Raw genomic sequence first — 20,316 nt, forward strand, 5'->3', positions numbered from 1 at the left:
TTAACTAGATGGTGTAGTCCAGTTTTAAGGCCACATACCGGCAGGCTAAGTGCATTTAACATTGATGTGTGTCTTTTGTGCATTCATAGTCCTACCTACGAATTCCTGTGAGGAAATTACCTGCATTTGGCGTAGCAGTAATTGCAAGATCAGGTATTTAGGAGCAGCATGTCTCTTATTTAAAGGAAACTTTCATGAGGAGCCCACAGAAACCCCAAAACCCCAAGTGCATCCCTTAACGCCCTCTCAGGTTGCTCTCTTTCTATATAAGTCCCCTGACCCATTCTGGTGAGCATCATTCACTTGCTCTCAGTCTCATTATTCTGATTAGCAGTTAGAGCACAGTGCTAAGACGAAAAGCAACGAGAATGGGTTCTTGGTCTAACGTTTTGCTAATGTGCGGACTTGTCATGGTGGCACTGCTGAATGGAACTACTGGACATGAGATTCACAACCTGACCGAAGCTGTACACACTCTGCAAATACATCATGTAAGTGTTTTTATTGAAGGGGTTAAGTAAGTTGATCTTATCTTGAGTTTATTTCCTGGTGCAAAAGTGCTCCAATATATAAACCAGATCAAAAGGAGTAACATTTTAGGTCACAACTTTGTACTTTCAGTTAGCATAAGTGCAGCTACTACAAGGCGGCTGTACAAGACATCTTACTTACTGGAGATTAAAGCATGCACTATACCAGCATATTGTGCATTTATTCAGAAATGCATTGAACTATAGGGGGCTACTGCTTATAGGGGGCACTCTTGGCACAAAAAAAAAAGTACAACCTGCATCTTGATGGAAGTAATGGATGGTAAAAGTAAGAAGGAAGTTCTGATTAAAGACTGCATGCACTCTTCTGAGCACTCATTATTTGCTTTCTGCATTCTGCAGGGGTTAACAGACACAAAATGGGTGGGAAAAGCTGTTTTCACTCCATACTTGGGCAAAGTAGAGGTAAGCTCGACTACTCCATTTACAGTATGTCAACTTTAAAGTTAATAACTTTGGTAGAAGTGACTCTTCAGGCTTCACAAATCCAATAATATCTCATTAGGACACCTGCACTTGTGAGAAGCTGGTGCTTCTGCGTATGCTGAATGGTTACATGGACATCTTTTCGGACATGTTGAAAAAGGCCAAAACTGTTGAGACTGAGACTAGTCTGAAAGAACTCCAGGAAAGTGTGAAAGAACTGAAAAACAAATACAATAACGAACAGGCAGTGTGGAAACAACTTCATGAGATTAACACTGTAAAGGTAAGAAAAATTTTTTTTTTAATGAGTTTATGATTTTTACTGTATACTTGCTTAGCAACTCCCTTCAAATTCCTTATTGCACCCTGGTTAGCTTCACCAGCATTATTCAAAAACGTCCATAAATTATTCAGTAACTACAGTTTACTTATAGTGCATATATGTATTTACAAGAGTGAGGAAATGATATCTTCAAAGATTTAAGGGTTTAATACAAAATAGTTTCCTTTCATGAGCATTATTTCACAGAAATTCTATAGTATATAAGATAATAATGCTTCATTTCATATTCATGTCATTTTTCTTCACATTTAGAAAGACGACAGCACGATCCAAGGTGGAGCAGTGAACGACTTTATCTCTGTGTACGATAAGGCCTTTGTAGTTGCACAACATTCCAAGAAGACCCCATTGCTACTCAAGCATTTTCTGCAACGTTAGGAGACCTCTGAGTAGAGCACGAGACAAATCTGTTTGAGTCATTTAGTCTAGTTCCTCTGTGTTATTTATCAAACTTTATTTAACCATTAATTACAATATTAATTTAACGTATTTATTTTCATGACACAATCCAATATACCTGTAAAATGTAACTTATTTTGCTGTGCAATTCAGTTTACAGTTTTGCATGTTTGGTCAATGACTTCATCAACCATATGTGCGACTCATGTATCAGTACAATAAATCACTAACTTTTACATTAATCTGATTATGCTTTATTCAAGAATTAATTATTCTTATCATTTAATACACAACAGAAGCATCAAAAGATACAAAAATATACAAATACAAGTTCACAAGGTCTGGACATCACAAGTACAGACACTTTTTCATACATTCATTCTACATTAAAGGTTTGTTCATTGGTACAAATAATAACAAAAAAAACAAAAACAAAAACAAAAAAAAAACATCATGACTGAGAAATATTCAGTGCATTTCTCCAAAATATCTCAAATAACAGGGATCACATATTAATCAACAAAGAACTATACTTTGTATAGTATGGTTGCAAATGTATATCACAGAATAGCTATATCATGGTAAGCCAACCAGCTAGAACTGAGGGTGGCCCATCTGACACTACAGTTCTTACAAGTTCTAAATTGCTATCTGCTGGGCCACTCAGCCCAGTCACGTCATGACAGTCAGATATGTCAGTCATCAAGGTGGCACGAAGTGAAACAGCTCTCTTCACCTTGCACAGAACCTCCTGCCCATCCACGGTTAGCCTCACTGAGACCAATTTGCCTACTGGGGTTGTACAATGATGCAGGGGAAGTGCACACAGAAGTGGTGTAGAAATCTTTGGCAAGGCACAAGTGAGCCTCTTTGTCAATATCAAGACAAGTCAGTGTACTTATGCTATTTAAACTGAACAGTGGCCACACTATGCTAGACTCAGGGGGCAGTATTTTCTGAACAGAGACTGACCCATTGGGTGGATATCATCCCCCTGGCCTATCGGTGGACTAGGCACTGGGCGCCTACTGAAGAAGAAGCATAAACATTAGAGCATTCTTACACATTCTTTTCTTCGCATATCTCAGTTTGTTAGGAAGTTGACGTTAGAGCACTTTGTCAGCCATGATACGGCACCCCTGGAGCGGAGATGGTTAAGGGCTTTACTAAAGGGCCCAACAATGGCAGCTTGGGGTGCTGGGGCTTTTACCCCCGACCATCTGATAAGTAACTCAAAACCTTAACTGTTGAGCCACCACTGCCCATAGTGATATCCCACAATACCAGGAATGTCTTACCGGCATTACTTCTACAAAGCGAACAATGCCTTTCCAGTGGTATGAGTGTAATGGTAATCTCTGAACACCTTTCCAGTTAATCCTAACATTATTCAGATGGTTCTTAAGTATGTAAATGTTGTTCTATGAGCGTCACATAAGAACAGGAATACACGTCATTCACAAGAAGTGCTTACCCATTGAGAGCAGCAAAATGGAAAGATGGCTGTGTGACAGTAGTATTTATTGCCAATACTGTGTGAGTCTCAGCATGCATGCATATGTGCACAAGAAGGTATCGAAGTGATTCTTACTACCTCTGGAGTTTATCACAGGTTCACAGAACCACTCACACATGTACTGTATGTAACTATTCTTTGGTTACCTGTTGAAAGAAAAAGACTAACTAAGATGAACTTCACATTTATATTGTACTTTAAATACAATTTCTTCAATGAATATACAGAAAAAGGTTAAAAAAGACAAACCTGGGCATCTGTGTTAACCATAATAATAATATATTTATAATAATGCAGATGCTTAGCTGTTACTTTGTGGATACAGACATCTGTAAGTTTCTCATACAGCAGCTGGTGCCGAGTATTGTTAAAAGTGATAATTTAATCCAATGATCTTACTGGCAGTTATTAGTGCAGCTAAAGACAGACTACAGTAACTAGCTTTTCCTATCAACACAAATTTTGAAAATCAAAACAATATTTTGGTATAAAATCACATGAATTTGATTACGGCCTGACCAGTGACAGAATAGTAACCGAAAGTGGATGAGTGAAATGTTGCTCTCATTGTTGCACGCAAGCAGAGTGAATACCACAACTCATACTGTACTCCACAACCACTCAGTCTTTCTCTCTTTCTCTTGTTGTATCGCATTCTGTATGGATTTGGCTATATATAATATGATGTTCTATCACGTTAAAGTGTAACATACAGTCCGATCTGAAAGTACTGGAACAGCAATTCCAATTAAATTTTTTTCGCTATACACTGAAGACATTTGGGTTTGAGAGCAAAAGATGAATATGAGATACTTCAGAATCTCAGCTTTCATTTTCTACATTGTCACAATTTGCCTTGGTTATATACACATGAGTGCTTGTTAACAGGAACATGATTGAAGTGCAGGTGGTCATGTGACTGTGATGCAGTGAGGTGCAGTGGCTGCTGGGAACTGTAGTTCAGAGTTTCTTCTCTGATTTACAGGACAGAACCCCCGCCCCACCAAAAGGCGCTACTCCCGGAGCGCCAGAAAACACTCTCTCCCCCGGTGGTCCTGGCCCTCTGGGCAAACGTCGCTAGACAGCACCCAGACGTGGGAAGTTGGGTTGTCAGCTTCAGCAGGGTGAGAAGGCAGGGCAACGTCTGAAGCAAAACAGGAAGGCAGAACTTGGTCAGCTGTGTCAGCAGACTCAGATGTAAATATAACTCTGTTGGTCGTGATGCCCACCTCAGACAGGAACATGGCTTGGGAGGCCGTATTTTCACCCTCAGACAGGAACTTGGCTTGAGAGGCTGCCTCTTTGACCTCGGACTTGAACTAGGCATGCTCTCTGTGGTTCAGGTGTGGAGCAGTCTCTTCTTTCACCACAGAGAGACAACATGATATCCCTGGCCTGGCTTGAATGTGGAGCGATGGTTACTGAATAGTCAGAGGGATGAAGGACGCTCAAGGCAGAGCCTGAAGGGTAAGCAACGTTCCCCCTGACGCTAGAGGGGGGACAAAATTCTCCGTGAGGCCAGGAGGAGGAGTGATGCGCTCCATGAAGTATAGGGAGGGAGCAATGTCCTCTGTAGAGCAGAAAGGGGGCGCGACATACGGCACATAGCAAAGAAAAGGAGCGACGTTTTCAGTGGAGTATGGAGGCAGAGTGACGTCCTCAGCCAAGCAGGAAGGAAGAGTGATATCCTCAGCTGAACAGAGAGACTGAGCGGCATCCTCAGCTGAAAGGGATGATTAGCGGCATCCTTAAATGAGCAGGGAGGCTGAACGATGTTCTCTGATGAAATATAAGGCTGGACTAGATCTACAGTGGGGGAAGGAGGGTGGGAGATGGTTCCAGACTGGTTGGAAGGCTCCCATTTGATATACCCCATGATGGATTACATCATGTCAAGCCATTCCCTATTATTTTGAAGGAGAATTTTCCCTCCTTCTCCCACCTCAAATTTTCCTTTTCATACAGGGCCTCATGGACCCTGAAACATTCTGCTGCATCCACGTTGAGGTCTTATGATCTGTCACGATTTGGAAATGGAGATGGATGCAAGTGCATATTTACTTTTTAATAATACCAAAACAAAACACCAAACAAGAACTATGAATATTCAGCAAAACTTTAAGGTAAAGACTAAACATAAACCAAAGACCTTAAACACAGCAACATAGATAATGGCAAAAGAACACAAACATAAGACAAAGAGTGCAGTGCAAACTGTGGCTATATACACTATTGCTCATTAACAGGAATGTGATTTGGGTGCAGGTGGTCATGTGACTCTGATGCAGTGAGGTGTAGTGGCTGCTGGGAAATGTAGTTCAGAGTTCCTTCTCTGATTTACATGACATTCATATTTACATGTAGATGTGTTAAACAACTTAGAACATGGCACCTTTTGAGTGAACCAACCAATAATGATAAAAAAAATATTGGAACATGTGACTGATGGGTGTTTCTTGCTGCCCATGTGTGCCTTGTTAAATCAATTGTTTAAAGAATTAATAGTTCTGAATGTCTATTCTTGTTTTGAGCGTTATGTTTCTCCTGTAAAAAATGAAATTGTTGGTAAAAAGGATAAACCAACATGAAGACCAGAGAGCTGTCTATGGGAGAAAAGCAAGACATTCTGAAGCTGAGAAAAGAGGGAAAATATATCAGGGCATTGCACAAGCATTGGGTATAGCCAATGCAACAGGTTTGAAAGAAACCACTGGGGTAGTAACAACCAGACATGGAACAGGTCGGCCAAGGAAAAGAGTAGCAGTGAGATAAACATTGTGAGAGTTGTGAAGAAAAACCCCAAAACAACAGTGACATCACCAACAACATTCACAGTGCAGGGGTGAAGATATCACAATTCACCATTCAAAGAAGACTTCAAGTTGAGAAATATAGAGGCCATAACACAAGATGAAACCACTCATCAGCAGCAAGAATCAGAAAGCTAGATTGGAATTTGCAAAGAAATATAGAGATGATCCACAAACATTCTGGAACCAAGATTAACCTCTACCAAAGTGATGGAAAGGCCAAAGTTTGAAGAACGTATGGATATGTGCATGATCCAAAACATAGAAGCGCATAAGTCAAGCAAGGTGGAAGTAGTCTTACTAATCTTTATTGATGATGTAACTTATGATGGTAGCAGCAGAATAAATTCAGAAGTTTACAGAAACAAGCTGTCTTCCAATTTACAGAGAAATGCATCCACTTTTTTACATATCTAGATGTAAATATTAGGAAATAAAAGCTAAAATTCTGATCTATTGTCTCATTCATCTTTTGATCTTAAGCCCAAATGTCTTCAATGTATAGCGAAACAATATAATTGGCCTTGCTTTTCCAATATTTTCAAAGGGGACTGTACCTGTATAACTGTATAGATCAAGTTTACAGTATAAGTATCTAAACTGAAATATTCTTTCCCTGCTGGCCATAATCTCTCTGAAATGGAAAGCATACAGTATGCACAAGATCACCATTTTCATACTTCCATCCACTATTTTTTTTTATTCAAACAATTCTCATTTAGTAGTTATTTGTCTGCATTTTAATTGAGACTAAAACTAATAAGAAAGGGATGTCATTACAAAAGAAAGGAATGTAGCGATGAGTGAAATGAAAGGAAATAGTAAGCCACCACAATCCACCAGAATGGCATCAAGTCTCTGCAACTTTACTGGAGGTATGGACACTTTTCCAAAAAATATTCCTTTAACTGCTGTTTTGATTTGTTGGAGGAAAGCACTGTCTAACACATCAGTCCAAAATCTCTCATAAGTGTTCAACTGGGTTGAGCCATAGCACAAGATTTACATAATATTTATCCTCATTAAACCATTTAGTGACCCCCCTCATGCCCTGTGTATAGGGGACGGGGTCATCCTGTACGTGACCACTCCTATCACGATAGAAATATTTCACTGTAGTATAAAGATAATCAGTCAGCAAAATTATGTTCATGGCTTTCATTAGTGAGACATGCACAGTGCTATGGCTCTTCATGAAAGACAGGAATTTTTCATTTTAAGCTTCATAGCTAGAAAAGGCCATTTTTTAGGTGTGAACATAAATAATATAATAACTAACTGCCAGTTAATAGTTAATAACTGCCATATATGACATTATGAATTACCAATGGGGAAAACTGACAGATGTCTAACAGTGATAAAGACTTTAGCTTAGTTAGTTTGGTATTTAGTGGCAACACAACATTCGGCAAATAATCATAGAAATACAAGACCGAAGAGTTTTGTTTTTTGTAGTAAGTATACTCAATGGTTTCACAATGAATGTCTACTCAAGTCAGACATGATTTATGTCATATTTCTTTACATTCTGTGTGACTTACTGAGCAATAAGTCCGTCTACTATCCATGTCATCTCATAGCTACGGCTATATTGGTTATAATTATATAACAATGTATATGGTAGTGTCTAATTGATATCTAAACTGACTTAACGAACGGCATCCAATTAGCAGACTCCTGATTTTTTTAAACCCATGACTAATAAACTTAGTTTCTGCGTGGTCCGTATTTAGCGTCATGGCAGTTGAGGTGACTGAGAGATTCCCTCCTTACACACAAGTTTCATTGGCAGCCACAGCTCCGGAAAACCAACCATGCAGACTGAAGATGAAGCAGAAAATCGTTGGCTGTTCAATTCAAGGTGTCGTTTCAGATTCACTTCTTGGGACATCACCATTTTCCAGGCTAGCTCATTACTTGAACCTATTTCCACACGATCCTGGAGAGATATGACGAGGTGGGAAGATCTGCTGCGGGGTCAAGCCTTTTCCGATTACAAATGCAAAGCATAGATTCACTAAATCGAATTTAACCGAGAAATTACATAACATAATGACAGAACTAAGATGAAAAGCTAGAAGAGTGGTCCAGTGTATACCATCATGTTGCTTAAGCAAAACTATTCTGGAAACATCAGCTACTGTGATGTTGAAAAAGATGTTTTTTGTTTCACACTGTTCTCTCTGCTCTTTGGTTCTGCTTCTGCCCAACTAATAAAGTGTTAAAACCTCAACTAACACCAGAAGACATCCTTACTTCAAGCAGCATTTAAAGCAAATGACAGTTTAGCATATTGTCATGTTAATCTGGCAGTTATCAGAAACACTGTAATGCTAACTGTTAGCTACATATATCCAAGGTTTATGAGGTTGCAAGGTTAATACATATTACTGTTATTCTGTTCAATTTTCACATCCTACTAATTATGATCATATTATTACATGCTATTTGCCTAGTCTGTCTGCTCAACTTTCTCAAATGTCACACTCAAAAACTTCAACTTAACCCGTTAAAGTCCCAGTTTGTTATTTCATTGTTCATCCAAAAACATATGTTCAGCAACTACCGCAACAGGAAATGTATGTACTTAGAGAGTGAGAAATGTAGAGACAGGTGAGAAATAACATGAAAAACCAACATAAAGTGTGTTACTAAGGTGCCACCACAAGCTAAAAGAAGAGCTTCAGTGCTTCAATACTGGAGGGATGAGTGCTATTCGTCCAAAAGACATTACTTGATTGATGTTTTAATGACAGTGGTGTAGAGCACTGTCTAATATGGTCCAAAAAAAGGTGACAGGCCAGGTGTGCAGACCATAGCATATGATTTACATCACTTTCATCTTCTTTGAACTATTAAGTGAAGGATCAATTGGGATCGTCATCCTGGAAGAGACCATATTCATAGGATAAAGGTGATCAGGCAGAAAAACTTTGCATTGATTTGCAGTGACCCTTAACGTTGAGGGGACAAGTGGATCCAAACCAGACCAGCAAAATGCCCCCAGAACATGACACAGCCACTCTTTCTCCTTTTTAAACAATACTGTGTGAAAGCCAACCCTGTATGTTTGCCCAACTGTGCATAAGCATGCTATCTGGTTTATATGCTGTTCCTGCCATCTTCTGTAGTTGGTTATCTGTACTAATCTGTGTACAGATACAGATAGTGCTGTGTGGCACTCACTACTGAACAAAAACTCTAGTTTCACACACTGATTTGTTTTACTACTTCATGTAGGCCTGTTTATGAATGCACCATATTTCATTCTACTCTTGTATAGGGACGTGTAAATTATGTAATCATGTAATAATTATGTAATAAAAACTGACTCTGAGTTAGAGTGCAAATATTTGAGGCTAAAACAGCTTTACTTCTTTTAAAGTACTTGTTTACTCATATCTGGGGATTTCATACAACAATATATTGAACAATTCTTAACAATTGAGCGCCAACCTTAGGAAGTGCTTTATTTCATTGAGTATGCCAAATAAAAGCTGATTGGATGTCCTTGTCTTTCTGGTTGCTGTCTTTGGCTACTGACTTTTGTGTGTGCAGTAAATGTGCATGAATATGACTACACTGAAAAAAACTCAAAACACAAAAACAGGGTAAATTAACTTTTTTTTTTTTTTTTTTTTTTTTTAACATCTAGGGCATATGAACCACATGTTGAAAATGAGGCAATGGGTATTAACTGCTAGTATTTTCCAGCATCGGAAAATTCCTCTGTAATACTCTATGAGGTTCTTAATGTTTACCATTTCATGGTAAACCCATGGGGCAACTTTATGTGACTGGTTTTTGTGACTGACGTCAGCAGCACGTGTAGATGGGTGTCATAAGTCATGGTGAATAACAACGAGTGCACATTTGAATGAGTCTTCTCTATTTCTCTATAATCTCTAATTATTTCAGTTCTGCTCATTTTTACTTAAGTGTCCAAAAAACAGCCTCCTAGAGTACATTACATAAAGCTCTACTTCTTTAAAGCTCATGCTATCAAGCACATTTATGGTCTGCATGACATAGTTATTAAACTACTTTCAAAGAAGTGGGTCTCCCAGACCTCCATACTTGCTCATCATTGAAAAAGAGCCCCTTACCACAAAAAGCACCAACAGCTCCGCCCTTTGCTATCCCAGAGATTCCACCTGGGGTGGTGTATGATGAACTATGTGCATAGAATAATGCATTGTGATTTATAGGAAACTCAGAGTGTCAGAAAACCACAAATTTCACACCTTAGCCCATCTACTGCTGCCTGCTCGCGCACACGCACACTACACAGAAAACTATAAATATCGTCTCATTCAGACTGATAGTAGCATTCAGACTTTGACAGAGGCGCAGTGAGCACAGCAGTGACTTCAGCCAAAGAGAACCAACAGGTGACGCGAAAAGACAACTTTGTGTACGGCACTTGGGAATATCTGTGGGAATTTGGTAACAGGCTGAAACTTGCATAAGAAACGAATTATGACTCTGTTTTGGAGAATATGTTTTGTCTTTTTTGGAATGATGGCGTACTCTGAGGCCTTCCTCCCGAAGAACATCAAGGAGTCTATTGACCATCTGAATAATCATTATGTAAGAAAAGTAAGTCCTAGTAACCGTATACGATAGAAGTCATGGTAGGAGCAGTAAGCTAATATTTATTGGAGCTGCTTATTAGAAATAAGTTTACTTGCCATTCTGATTGGAATGTTTTGCTTAACAGTTGGGTTCATATATGTTTTCTAGCAAAGTTTGGCAAGTAAAAATGGTAGAGGAAGATAAACAGCATACCTTGAAATAGTTCAGGAAGTAGACAGTGAAACCAAATGATGAGCAAAGCTTCATGCTGGCTGTGTGGGTTGTGTTTATAGGTGGGTTCATTAGTTTCAAGATTTGTCACCAACTCTAACCACTTGTTATGATGTGACAGTGGTGGGCTTATAACAGAAAGCCAAAAAAAATATTTTCAAAGTTGCAAGATCAAAAACTGACAGCAATTGTTTTAAGTCATTGAAAGCTTACACACTTATTTAACTTGAATTTGAGATATTTCTAGCCTCTATGTGTTTCTATCTCTTTCAGAATCCCAACCCTGGCAAATTGTACGATGGTCATTCTCTCTTCCTAGACAAGCTAACAAAACAAAAGTTTGAGGTAAACCATGCAACGGCTTCATTTCTCACTACCCTCTAGTATATGAGAATATCTTGTAGATGGCATAATTTTATTTTGCATGTTATAGCAATTGATTTGATGCCTATGTATGCTACTCTTACTCCAGCATGTCCACAGATCTCACAAAGCCTATAATAAACCCACTGCTTGTCTCTCTTTTGTGCACAGGAGAGTGAACAGAAGCTCCTGATGACTATTATTCTCGATGCATACAACAAAATTTTCACCAAGATGGAGAATGAGACTCAGGATGAAACGCTGAAGAATCACTTGCACGAAGTGAAAGACCAAATGAACAAGCTGAAAGAACACTACTTCTCCGGCAAACATGCAGACATCAAGAAATATGTCACTGAGCTGCTGGACCTTAAGGTAAGCCCTGTCATGGATGTGTTCAGTGAACTCAAATCATGTTCTTGAAAAGTCATACAGGTCAATAGGAAATGCCTGTCTATTCTTGAGGAAGGAAGTGGGGCTTTCTATGAAGTAGTAATGGCTTCACTGCTTAAACTGCAGGCTCTTTAATGAGACTTCATGCTACATCCAACTCCAATAACTATGCTCTCAACTGAGATGAAACAACAAAGTGCATGTATATGTAATGACAGCCTTACTAATCACTGTTGAATACCTGTATTATGCTTAAACCTATTAACAAACTTCATTTAATTTCACCACTAACCAGGAATAGACAATTAACCTACTATCTCATCTTAGGAAAATGACCCACGGATCCAGAGCAAAGCAATATTTGAGCTGAAGGCCGTCTACAATAAGGCAACGAACCTGGGGCGCATGTCAGCAGAAAACCCCCGGAGACGACGTCAAGCTAAAAGCTCCAAAAAGCAGCATTCATAACCAAAAAGCTCATTTGTTTAGATTGTTACCTAGGAGGTGCTTTAAGGTGTAGATTTATTTATTCTAATACAGTACCTCATATTTTATATTTTAGTGATACTGACATAATTTATTAAGTGTTTAATTCTGAATGTGTTAATTTATTTAATTTGCTATTTATTTTGTGAAAGAATGTCCATCGTCTTATTTGGGTTTAGCAATTGTTTATTACTTGCTAAAGCAAATGTTGTAAGGTCTATGACTAAATAAATTGAAAATATTTATTATAATAAGTGGTTTGAATTCATTTCTGAAAAGCTGTAGCAAAAACATCATTGTGAGATGACTCAATAACTATGGTGAAATTAATAGGAAAGTTCTGTGGTTACATTGCCATGCATGCAAGATTTCAAGAGTAATGCTTGACATGCCGTAATTCTACCACCACCATGCTTCACTTGGGGATGAGTTCTCAGGGTGATGAGCGGTGTTGGGTTTCTGCCAAATGTAGCCTTTTGTGCAAAGGCAAAATGTTCAGTTTTGGTCTGATCAATCCAGAGAAGGATAAACTTTCAGAGTTACCTGTTACCATTTGGTTGCTTCTTTGACTAGTTTCCTAGTCCTGACTTTTGGTGGTTGCCCTCATTTAGTCAGAACTCCAACTAAGTATATGAGCTCTGATGCCAACTGATTGTGCCAGAACTAATTGAGGAGTTTTGCACCAACATGGGTGAATGTCTATGCAGTCATAACTGGGATTTTTTTCCGTACATTTTTTTGTAAGTAATTTTACTAACTATATGAATCTTTGCCCCTATTTTGCTATTTGTATAGATTCATGGCATATAATTCCAATTAAGTCAATTTCAGATCCAGGTTGTAACACTACAAAATATGGGAATTATGCAATTTAGTGTAGTGAGGGAATGTAGGTTTGGAAGCTCCAATAGGTTCTGAAAGTTTAAAGGGTTTCCAATTTATTCTAACAAATTTTAAAATTTGATACCAAAAGTATTTGTCAAGTTAGTGTATTGTCCCGTTTGATCTTCACCCTTGTACCTTCTGTAAATTCAAATGGTCCTGGATGGAAAAGTATGTGTTATAGTTTCCATTGAAAACTTCTAGAATTGACACTTGTTGAGCTGTCAGTGAACTAAGAGGGGGTTTGATGATGTAATGGGCAGCGATTGGGATGTGAGAATTCTTGATATTACACCTTTGTTCTATGGTCAAGGAGCTGGGGATCTGCTACCTTGTATTTGAAGTGCTGATACAAATCTCTGCACTCAATGTTCATGCCATATTACTACAGAATTGTTCCTGATGTCTTGATTTACAAGTGACAATATGGAATGGATTGAAGTAGCTTGAGCTTTGAGCAAATTAAATGGTCAGGATTTAGTGTTTTTAATGAATAAATATCATATTAAACTTGCTCTGCTCAATTCCATAGCAACACTGTATTGATTACAGTTCGGACTGTGGGGCAGCTGTGGCTCAGGAGGTAGAGCGGGTTGTCCACTAATCATAGGGTTAATTCTCTCCCAAATGTTTCCACATGTCGAAGCGTCCTTGGGCAAAACACTGAACCCCAAGTTGCTCCTGATGGCAGGTTAAGGCCTTGCATGGCAGCTCTGGTACCACTGGTGTGTGAGTGAATGAGAAACAGTGTAAAGCACTAAGGTTAAAAAGCGCTATATAAGTACAGACGATTTACCATGTACTTCAAGATGGGGTCACTTCTGAACACAGCAGAAGAAAATAAAACAAGACACGTATTTTATATACATTTTTGAAATCAGCATTGTCTTGCTTATGAATGGACAACTATGATATGGCTTAAGCTTATTGTTACTGAGATGCAGTTGTCTGTTGTCTAAATTTTACTTCTACTTAAGTAAAGAAATTGCTAGTTCAGTAGAATCTGAGTAGTCTCACAATGGTACATGCTAGATGCAAGACCCTCATTTAAAGGAAACAGGTTAAAGTTAGAGAAAAAAGAAAGTAAGACAAAAGATTGAACATATGTGGAAACCCCCTCCTCTAGTGCGCCTATAGAGGTGAAGAGATGCATGATGGGGAAACCAATGAGCTGATACAACAAAATGGAAATCCCTAGAGCTTGAGGGATTCTACCAGCCAGGTGCATACCATGCCATGTACATAGTGAAATTAAAGGAAAACAACAAGCTTTAGGTAAGAACTGAAAAATGCTGAACAAACATAACCAGTTTGGTTTGTGAAAAGACAGACAACTACCTGATCAACAACATTCTCTGCCAAGAGTAAAGTCAGCACCACTTAAGAGGCACCAGTTCGGTGGTAACTTAACATTCCAAATGAATCATGAAAATGAACCTCCTACATGTCATTGGTTTATAAAGGGCACTATAGATGTGTGGGTGAATGATACAATATTAAACTTATTGTAATATACTACACCCATTTCATTATGTTCCTGACTAGAGAGCATTTCAGCAAAATGTAGCCAATATCATCTCAGAAGCAGATTTTCTTGCTCAATCTGAATGTCTAGGCCAGTCTATTCCTAGCCCTAAAAGCATCACAGCATGTTGCATTTCTCAATCTGACTAAATGTGGATGGGTCAGTTCATGTACATCATGTAAGGAATAAAACACTTCGGGCATGATGTGAAGTTCCTGAGTTCCTGTTAACCATACAAAGCTAATTATTTTACTATAACAGCATGTTCTGGTGTGTTTTAATGCTCTTAACTGATCAAACAGGACTGAGAAGTCAACAGGATTGTAGTAAACGTGAAAATAATGGCATACACTAATAATATGGCAACACTTACAATTATTATTAATTGACACATTGTACTTTTGATCCTTCATAGTTATATTTAGTGTTGTTGATCGCCATAAAACAATTTAGTTTTTATTATCGCTTACGTTATAGCACCTATAAGCAGTCTTTCTGTTACAAGGCTCTTTTTCCCCTTCTCTCTCTTGAAATTAGTAATAAATAAAAATTCACAATGTTACAGGAAAAAACCCAACGCTCAAAGCCCCCGTCCTGAAGACATTCCAGTATCTAAACACTTAAAGTTACAGCTTTAACTCTGAAAGTTACGATGTTCTGACATTGGATACTCCTTCCAAAAATGCTAAATAAACATCTGGCTGCAGAAAACCCCACCTTATCAACAATTATATGTTATGTTTTTGTTTATGTGTAGCATCCCCCATACAATTAACTGTGTTAGCTGTATCTATATATGTTATATATATTATGCCATATATACTATATACACAAAAAGGCGAAAAGTATGTGGACATCTGACCGTCATGCTTATATGCCCCTTTGCTGCTATAACAGCCTTCACTCTTCTGGGAAGGCTTTCCACTAGATCTTGGAGAGAGCCTGTGGCAATTTTCCATTCAGCCACAAGAGCATTAGTGAGGTTGGGCAGTGATATCAAGTAAGAAGGCCTGGTGGGTACCTGTTCATCCCAAAAGTGTTCAGTGGGGTTGCGGTCAGGGCTCTATGTAGGCCAATCAAGTACTTCCATATCAATCTTGGCAAATGTAACTCACTTTGTCCACAGAGGCATTGTCATGCTGTAACAGAGCCTCTTAGTTCCAGTGAAGGGAAATCTTAAATCTACAGTACGCAAAGATATTCTAGACAATTGTGTGCTTCCAAATTTATAGCAACAGTTTCAGGAAGGCCCACATATGGGTGTGATGGTCAGGTATCCACAAAATTTTGTCCATATAGTGTATACTATATACTACATAAAAGATACCATATTGGAATGAGCACTTTAATATAAACCTGTGCTCTGTCCTTACACCCAGAACTGACCAATCAGGACTGAGGAGACAACAGGGCTGTAGTAAAAGTGAAAATAATCGCATACCTACACTAACAAATTAAGCCAACTATGCCTTGTCTGATCTTGTAGAAAAGCCACCCCTGCTTTAAACAGATATATGCTTGTTTTCTATTGAGATGCAGAAACCACGAGTGGCATCATGGAGTGTAAGAGCTTTGGCCATCAACAGTTGGATTTATCACAGGATCCCAACTCCAGTGATCAAATTCCGATCTAATGTGACTTATGCATAATGTTATTCATATTTACAGTATAATATTTCTTAAGTCTGGTTAGCATGTATTTACCTAGACTGTTCTTGTTCTATAATTAGAATCTAGGACATCCTGTCAAGACATGACTGCAATATGCACCCACTCTGTGGTAACTTTTATGTTGTCACCAAAAAAATAAATAAATAAATTAAATCTGCAATATTTTACTGTTATCTACTCATACTGTGCTTCTTTACTGGAAACAATCCTGTCTTCATCAAGGATCATGTTACAACCTGCATCCTGATAGCAAACAATCTTTCTTAAAGTTGTCACATGACTATTATGGAAATCGCAACAGGAAGAGAAAGTACGGAAAAGCTCAAGAATTTAAAAAAAAGGAGGAACAACCTGATGTCATCACAAGCAACTACAGAGGCATAAAAAGAAAGGTGAAGCAAGGAGAAAGTATTCTACTGGTTCATCCACATGAAGCGACGATCTTTTCATCAATCACTGAGCAGTCAGGCTGTGGGTATGGCCAACGCACAGTGTGCAGTTCTGCTCCTGACTTTAGCTATAGCAGTGCAGGAGTGTAATGGGATACCAGAAAGAACCAGGTGCACTTCACAACCACCATGTTTTGACCTACTAATTGTCGAGAGAATGGCCCAGCGTGTCAGCAAGGATGTGGTGAGTAATCCGTCAGATATTGGAAGTACAGTATGTGTAGTTTAGTTGTTTTTTTTTAAATATATTAATTGTGATAGATTATTCTAAACACATCATTTATATATTATAATTCTCCAGCCAGGTGCAGACAGTGACAACATTTTATTAAAGAGCAAAACGTATGATAAAATTCGCCAAAAGGTATGACAGGTTTAACTCTACACTATTATAGCTACTCCATGCACCAGGCAGAAACACTGAATATCTCTCATTCCCCGTTCAACAGAAGTACCTCCACAGTTGTGTCCTAGAAAAAATCTTTGAATTCTATGAGAATGTCCTATCCAGTGACCAGTATATTCAAAACGATGGTCGTGAACTGATCTACACCTTGGACAGAGTGAGAAATTGCACTTATAAAGTAAGAACAACTAACAATACCATCACATTGTACTGGATTATTAACTATTGGCATGTTGAATCTTTACTAAGCTCACCATATGGAGCATGAAAGTAACTGTACATCAAAAGCTGCTTGAATGAGATTTTTACATTTAGATTTAAGCACTTGTGGGGTTTCTTTTGGTTATCGTTTCAGGTGAAGAGATGCGAGATGTTGTATCAAAAGGCTAACCACCAAGCTGACTTAGAGGTAAACTCAGAAGAAGTGGTCTCAGCAAATGAATACGATTTGTTATTCTGAACAGACAACGTACAAGTTTGGCGAAAATAAACAAATAAATAAATAAACACATCATTACATCATGCGATGTAGATTGCCGAATCGGATATGAGTGCACAGGAGGTGGCCATCATTCAGCTACAAAAACTTAACCACGCTAGTGAAAGAGTGAGTATGAGAATAGTCTTTGATGGTTTGTAAGCTGGTACAATTACGTAGATGTCTTGTACTTTACTGTCATTTCTATACTGATCCTACTCACTCATGTTGCCCTCTCTCTCCCTCCCTCACCCCCCTTCTCTCTAATGCGCACACACACACACACACACACACACACACACACACACACACACACACACACACACACACACAGTTAAATGACACAACCATCCTAGAGACAGCCATGGATGAACTGAAGTCTCTTCATCACTACATCCCTGGGAGTGCCTTCCTAAAAAGTAATGGCTGAATAACATCCCAGTAGACTCCACATACAGACATGTGAGCTTGTGATTGATGCCGTGCCTAGACAGGTCCAAAAATCTATAGTGATGATGACTAATTGAATGCAATTATACATTCTATAGAGCATTTCTATATTGGAAAATATATTTTTAATATGTCAGATATTTTTAATAAATAAGCTTTTCTCTTTTTTTTTTTCTTTTCTTTTTTTTTACATGCCTTAACATACAGTTGTAATCAAAATTATTTAACCCCCATTGCAAATCAGGTTTATTGTCACAATTTACAGACTTTCAGTTGTTTGCAATGAACAAATCAAACACAAGCAATTGAAATAGCTCAACACAACCAATGCTTCAAGTGGTTTCCCCAAATTCAACTGAAAATGCAACTTATAATGATTTCTCCAGTTTCAAAATGATTCAAACCCCTGAATAGAATCGCACACAACAGCACAAATATGCAAAACAGGCGTTGTCTCAAGCACACCTGATACAACTAATCAAGGGCTTCATTAGTTACACCAGGTGTGGTTAAGCTGGAGCACATGAAATACATGTCTTTGCAATGGGGGTTGAATCATTTTGATTGCAACTGTATATTCGTCTCTAATTAAGTACAATGCTTTTCACCATTTTGGTATGCTTTTCAATAAAATCTTTAATACAATTGTTTCACATGTGAATTTCTTTGGAAAAGAGAATAATTTACAAAGCCTGGTGATGGCACGTAAGAAGACAACAATGCCACCTCAGTCTTTAATGCTTATTCTAAAAGCAGCTCACGTTAGCCATGACAATAATAGTAAAAGTTTGTGAGGAACAGCTATGTACTGTAAGAAAGTAACGGTTGAATAACCTAAGTGAACATCAACATTTCAGGTATCATGGTGGTGGTACAAGGTGCTGGTATCATTAAATGTTAAAGATCTGACTCATACCTAAACACAAAACCTGCTATTGTTCTGCTCTGCCAAACAGACTGTTTACGCGTGCATTGGCAAGTTTACATTGTGATCTAGTTCAATATTGGCTGTCTGGAGGAAGGCAGATGCCCTTCCCATAGTAAATGTAGCACTCTAAATGAGGTCAAACTCTTAGCACATAGAATCTTTTTGTCTCTTTCAGGACCCATAGGGGGCGCTACACACCGGTCTCCAGGACAGCAGTTTTCAGGTGTTTCAGGTCAATCAGACCAAAGCAACATGAGATGAATGTTGAGGAAATTTTACTCGGGCAGCATTTGGGAATTTTAATTTTAATTCATTATCATTCTACAAGTTACTACCTTTGTGGACAATAAAACTACTAGGCCTCACACATTCGAGCTCAAATAAAAATGAACCGAAGGCTTTTCTCAAAACTTTTCTGAAACTGTACGAGAGTAATCTAGCAGGTATTAAAATAATGATGTCAACTGGTTTCACCTCCTCAATGTGCAGATGCACTTTGTACAAGTATGGCTCATGAAGACATCCATTCAACAGGAAGTTATGTTTCATAAGAAACTTTGTGAACTTTGTGATACTCTGAAATATTGATCACCTCTACACTGATTACTGAAGTGTATTGCAGTTGCCTTTTAAATGTGCATTCTTAATCATATTCCATCATTTCATATGAACTGGTAAGTGAAATTAAGTGAAATTTCCACCGTTAAGTCCGCATATGGTGACTTTTTTGGTTTGTCTGCTGTGAGATAAGTGAGAAACCCCCACCTCCTGTCACTTCTGGTAAGCAGACAGCTGATGAGGCTTACGATAAGCAGTGCACATTGCAGACCACAGACCCAACCCTCTCCAAAGCTGCTGCACAGAGACAGAATGAGACAGCAAGTGACCATGAGTGCCACTGCAAAGTCTCTGCATTCTAATAATGACATGATGGGCTTAATACTTGATGACATTGTAAATTACAAAAAATACATCAATCAGATAATAAAAGAAAAATCAGCTCTTGAAAGGAAAATATTATATATATATATATATATATATATATATATATATATATATATATATATATATATATATATATATATATGATGTCAATATACAATGTCAATATACTGCATATTGTAATATTTTATAATTATACACAGCTTGGATGCATTTCATTAAATAGATGACAGTGGGAGAATGTCATCCTTCTCTCGGGAAAAACACTTAGTTTCATTTTGTGAAACCTAAAAAAAGCCCTTACACAACTGCATGCATACATGTGTGTATAGACTCAGCAGTTTCGTTTTCAATCAAATCCTCTACTGCACCTTTTATACAGTCATGAGCAGTTCACTCTTAAGGCCCAACAGACATTCACCTCTGGTTTGCAATCCAGAACACCAATGCCAACCAAGAATATATAATGGAAGGCAGATTCAAGTTAGGAAC

At 38.2% G+C, this 20,316-nt stretch overlaps 3 protein-coding genes across 5 annotated transcripts; all 3 read left to right on the forward strand.

The window, feature by feature from the left end:
- Window positions 1–295: 295 nt before the first annotated feature.
- On the forward strand, window positions 296–1,961 carry ifng1r (interferon gamma related). The gene is given in 4 exon segments (NM_001200217.1): window positions 296–491; window positions 894–956; window positions 1,057–1,260; window positions 1,573–1,961. Coding segments are annotated over 4 exon segments (516 nt in total). The 5' UTR covers window positions 296–368; the 3' UTR covers window positions 1,699–1,961.
- An 8,411-nt stretch (window positions 1,962–10,372) lies between these two features.
- On the forward strand, window positions 10,373–12,344 carry ifng1 (interferon gamma 1). 2 transcript variants are annotated; one of them, NM_001200302.1, is made up of 4 exons: window positions 10,373–10,644; window positions 11,125–11,196; window positions 11,386–11,589; window positions 11,935–12,344. In NM_001200302.1, the coding sequence occupies exons 1-4, from the start codon at window positions 10,525–10,527 to the stop codon at window positions 12,073–12,075; spliced, it is 537 nt and encodes a 178-aa protein (NP_001187231.1). In that variant the 5' UTR covers window positions 10,373–10,524; the 3' UTR covers window positions 12,076–12,344. The 2 variants fall into 2 exon arrangements, with proteins under 2 accessions (NP_001187231.1, NP_001187263.1); NM_001200334.1 differs by having other exon boundaries at window positions 10,373–10,635.
- A 4,102-nt stretch (window positions 12,345–16,446) lies between these two features.
- si:ch211-266a5.12 (uncharacterized protein LOC557488 homolog) lies at window positions 16,447–19,216 on the forward strand. 2 transcript variants are annotated; one of them, XM_047162221.2, is made up of 6 exons: window positions 16,447–16,804; window positions 16,922–16,984; window positions 17,070–17,204; window positions 17,382–17,435; window positions 17,559–17,633; window positions 19,058–19,216. In XM_047162221.2, exons 1-6 carry the CDS (start codon window positions 16,601–16,603, stop codon window positions 19,064–19,066), a joined length of 540 nt encoding a protein of 179 aa, XP_047018177.1. In that variant the 5' UTR covers window positions 16,447–16,600; the 3' UTR covers window positions 19,067–19,216. The 2 variants fall into 2 exon arrangements, with proteins under 2 accessions (XP_047018177.1, XP_017349416.1); XM_017493927.3 differs by lacking the exon at window positions 19,058–19,216 and adding an exon at window positions 17,839–18,599 and having other exon boundaries at window positions 16,452–16,804.
- Window positions 19,217–20,316: the final 1,100 nt, after the last annotated feature.

The sequence above is a fragment of the Ictalurus punctatus genome, chromosome 19 (assembly GCF_001660625.3).
Source record: "Ictalurus punctatus breed USDA103 chromosome 19, Coco_2.0, whole genome shotgun sequence".
NCBI classification, from domain to species: domain Eukaryota; kingdom Metazoa; phylum Chordata; class Actinopteri; order Siluriformes; family Ictaluridae; genus Ictalurus; species Ictalurus punctatus.

Bases quoted from the DNA above. Each gene is read 5' to 3' on its own strand.
- si:ch211-266a5.12 (XM_017493927.3), top strand. From the start codon at position 16,601: ATGAAGCGACGATCTTTTCATCAATCACTGAGCAGTCAGGCTGTGGGT. The intron at 16,805-16,921 runs GTGAGTAATCCG...ATAATTCTCCAG, and splicing joins AGCGTGTCAGCAAGGATGTG to CCAGGTGCAGACAGTGACAA. The intron at 17,634-17,838 runs GTGAGTATGAGA...ACACACACACAG, and splicing joins TTAACCACGCTAGTGAAAGA to TTAAATGACACAACCATCCT.
- ifng1 (NM_001200302.1), top strand. From the start codon at position 10,525: ATGACTCTGTTTTGGAGAATATGTTTTGTCTTTTTTGGAATGATGGCG. The intron at 10,645-11,124 runs GTAAGTCCTAGT...TATCTCTTTCAG, and splicing joins ATAATCATTATGTAAGAAAA to AATCCCAACCCTGGCAAATT. The intron at 11,197-11,385 runs GTAAACCATGCA...TTTTGTGCACAG, and splicing joins TAACAAAACAAAAGTTTGAG to GAGAGTGAACAGAAGCTCCT.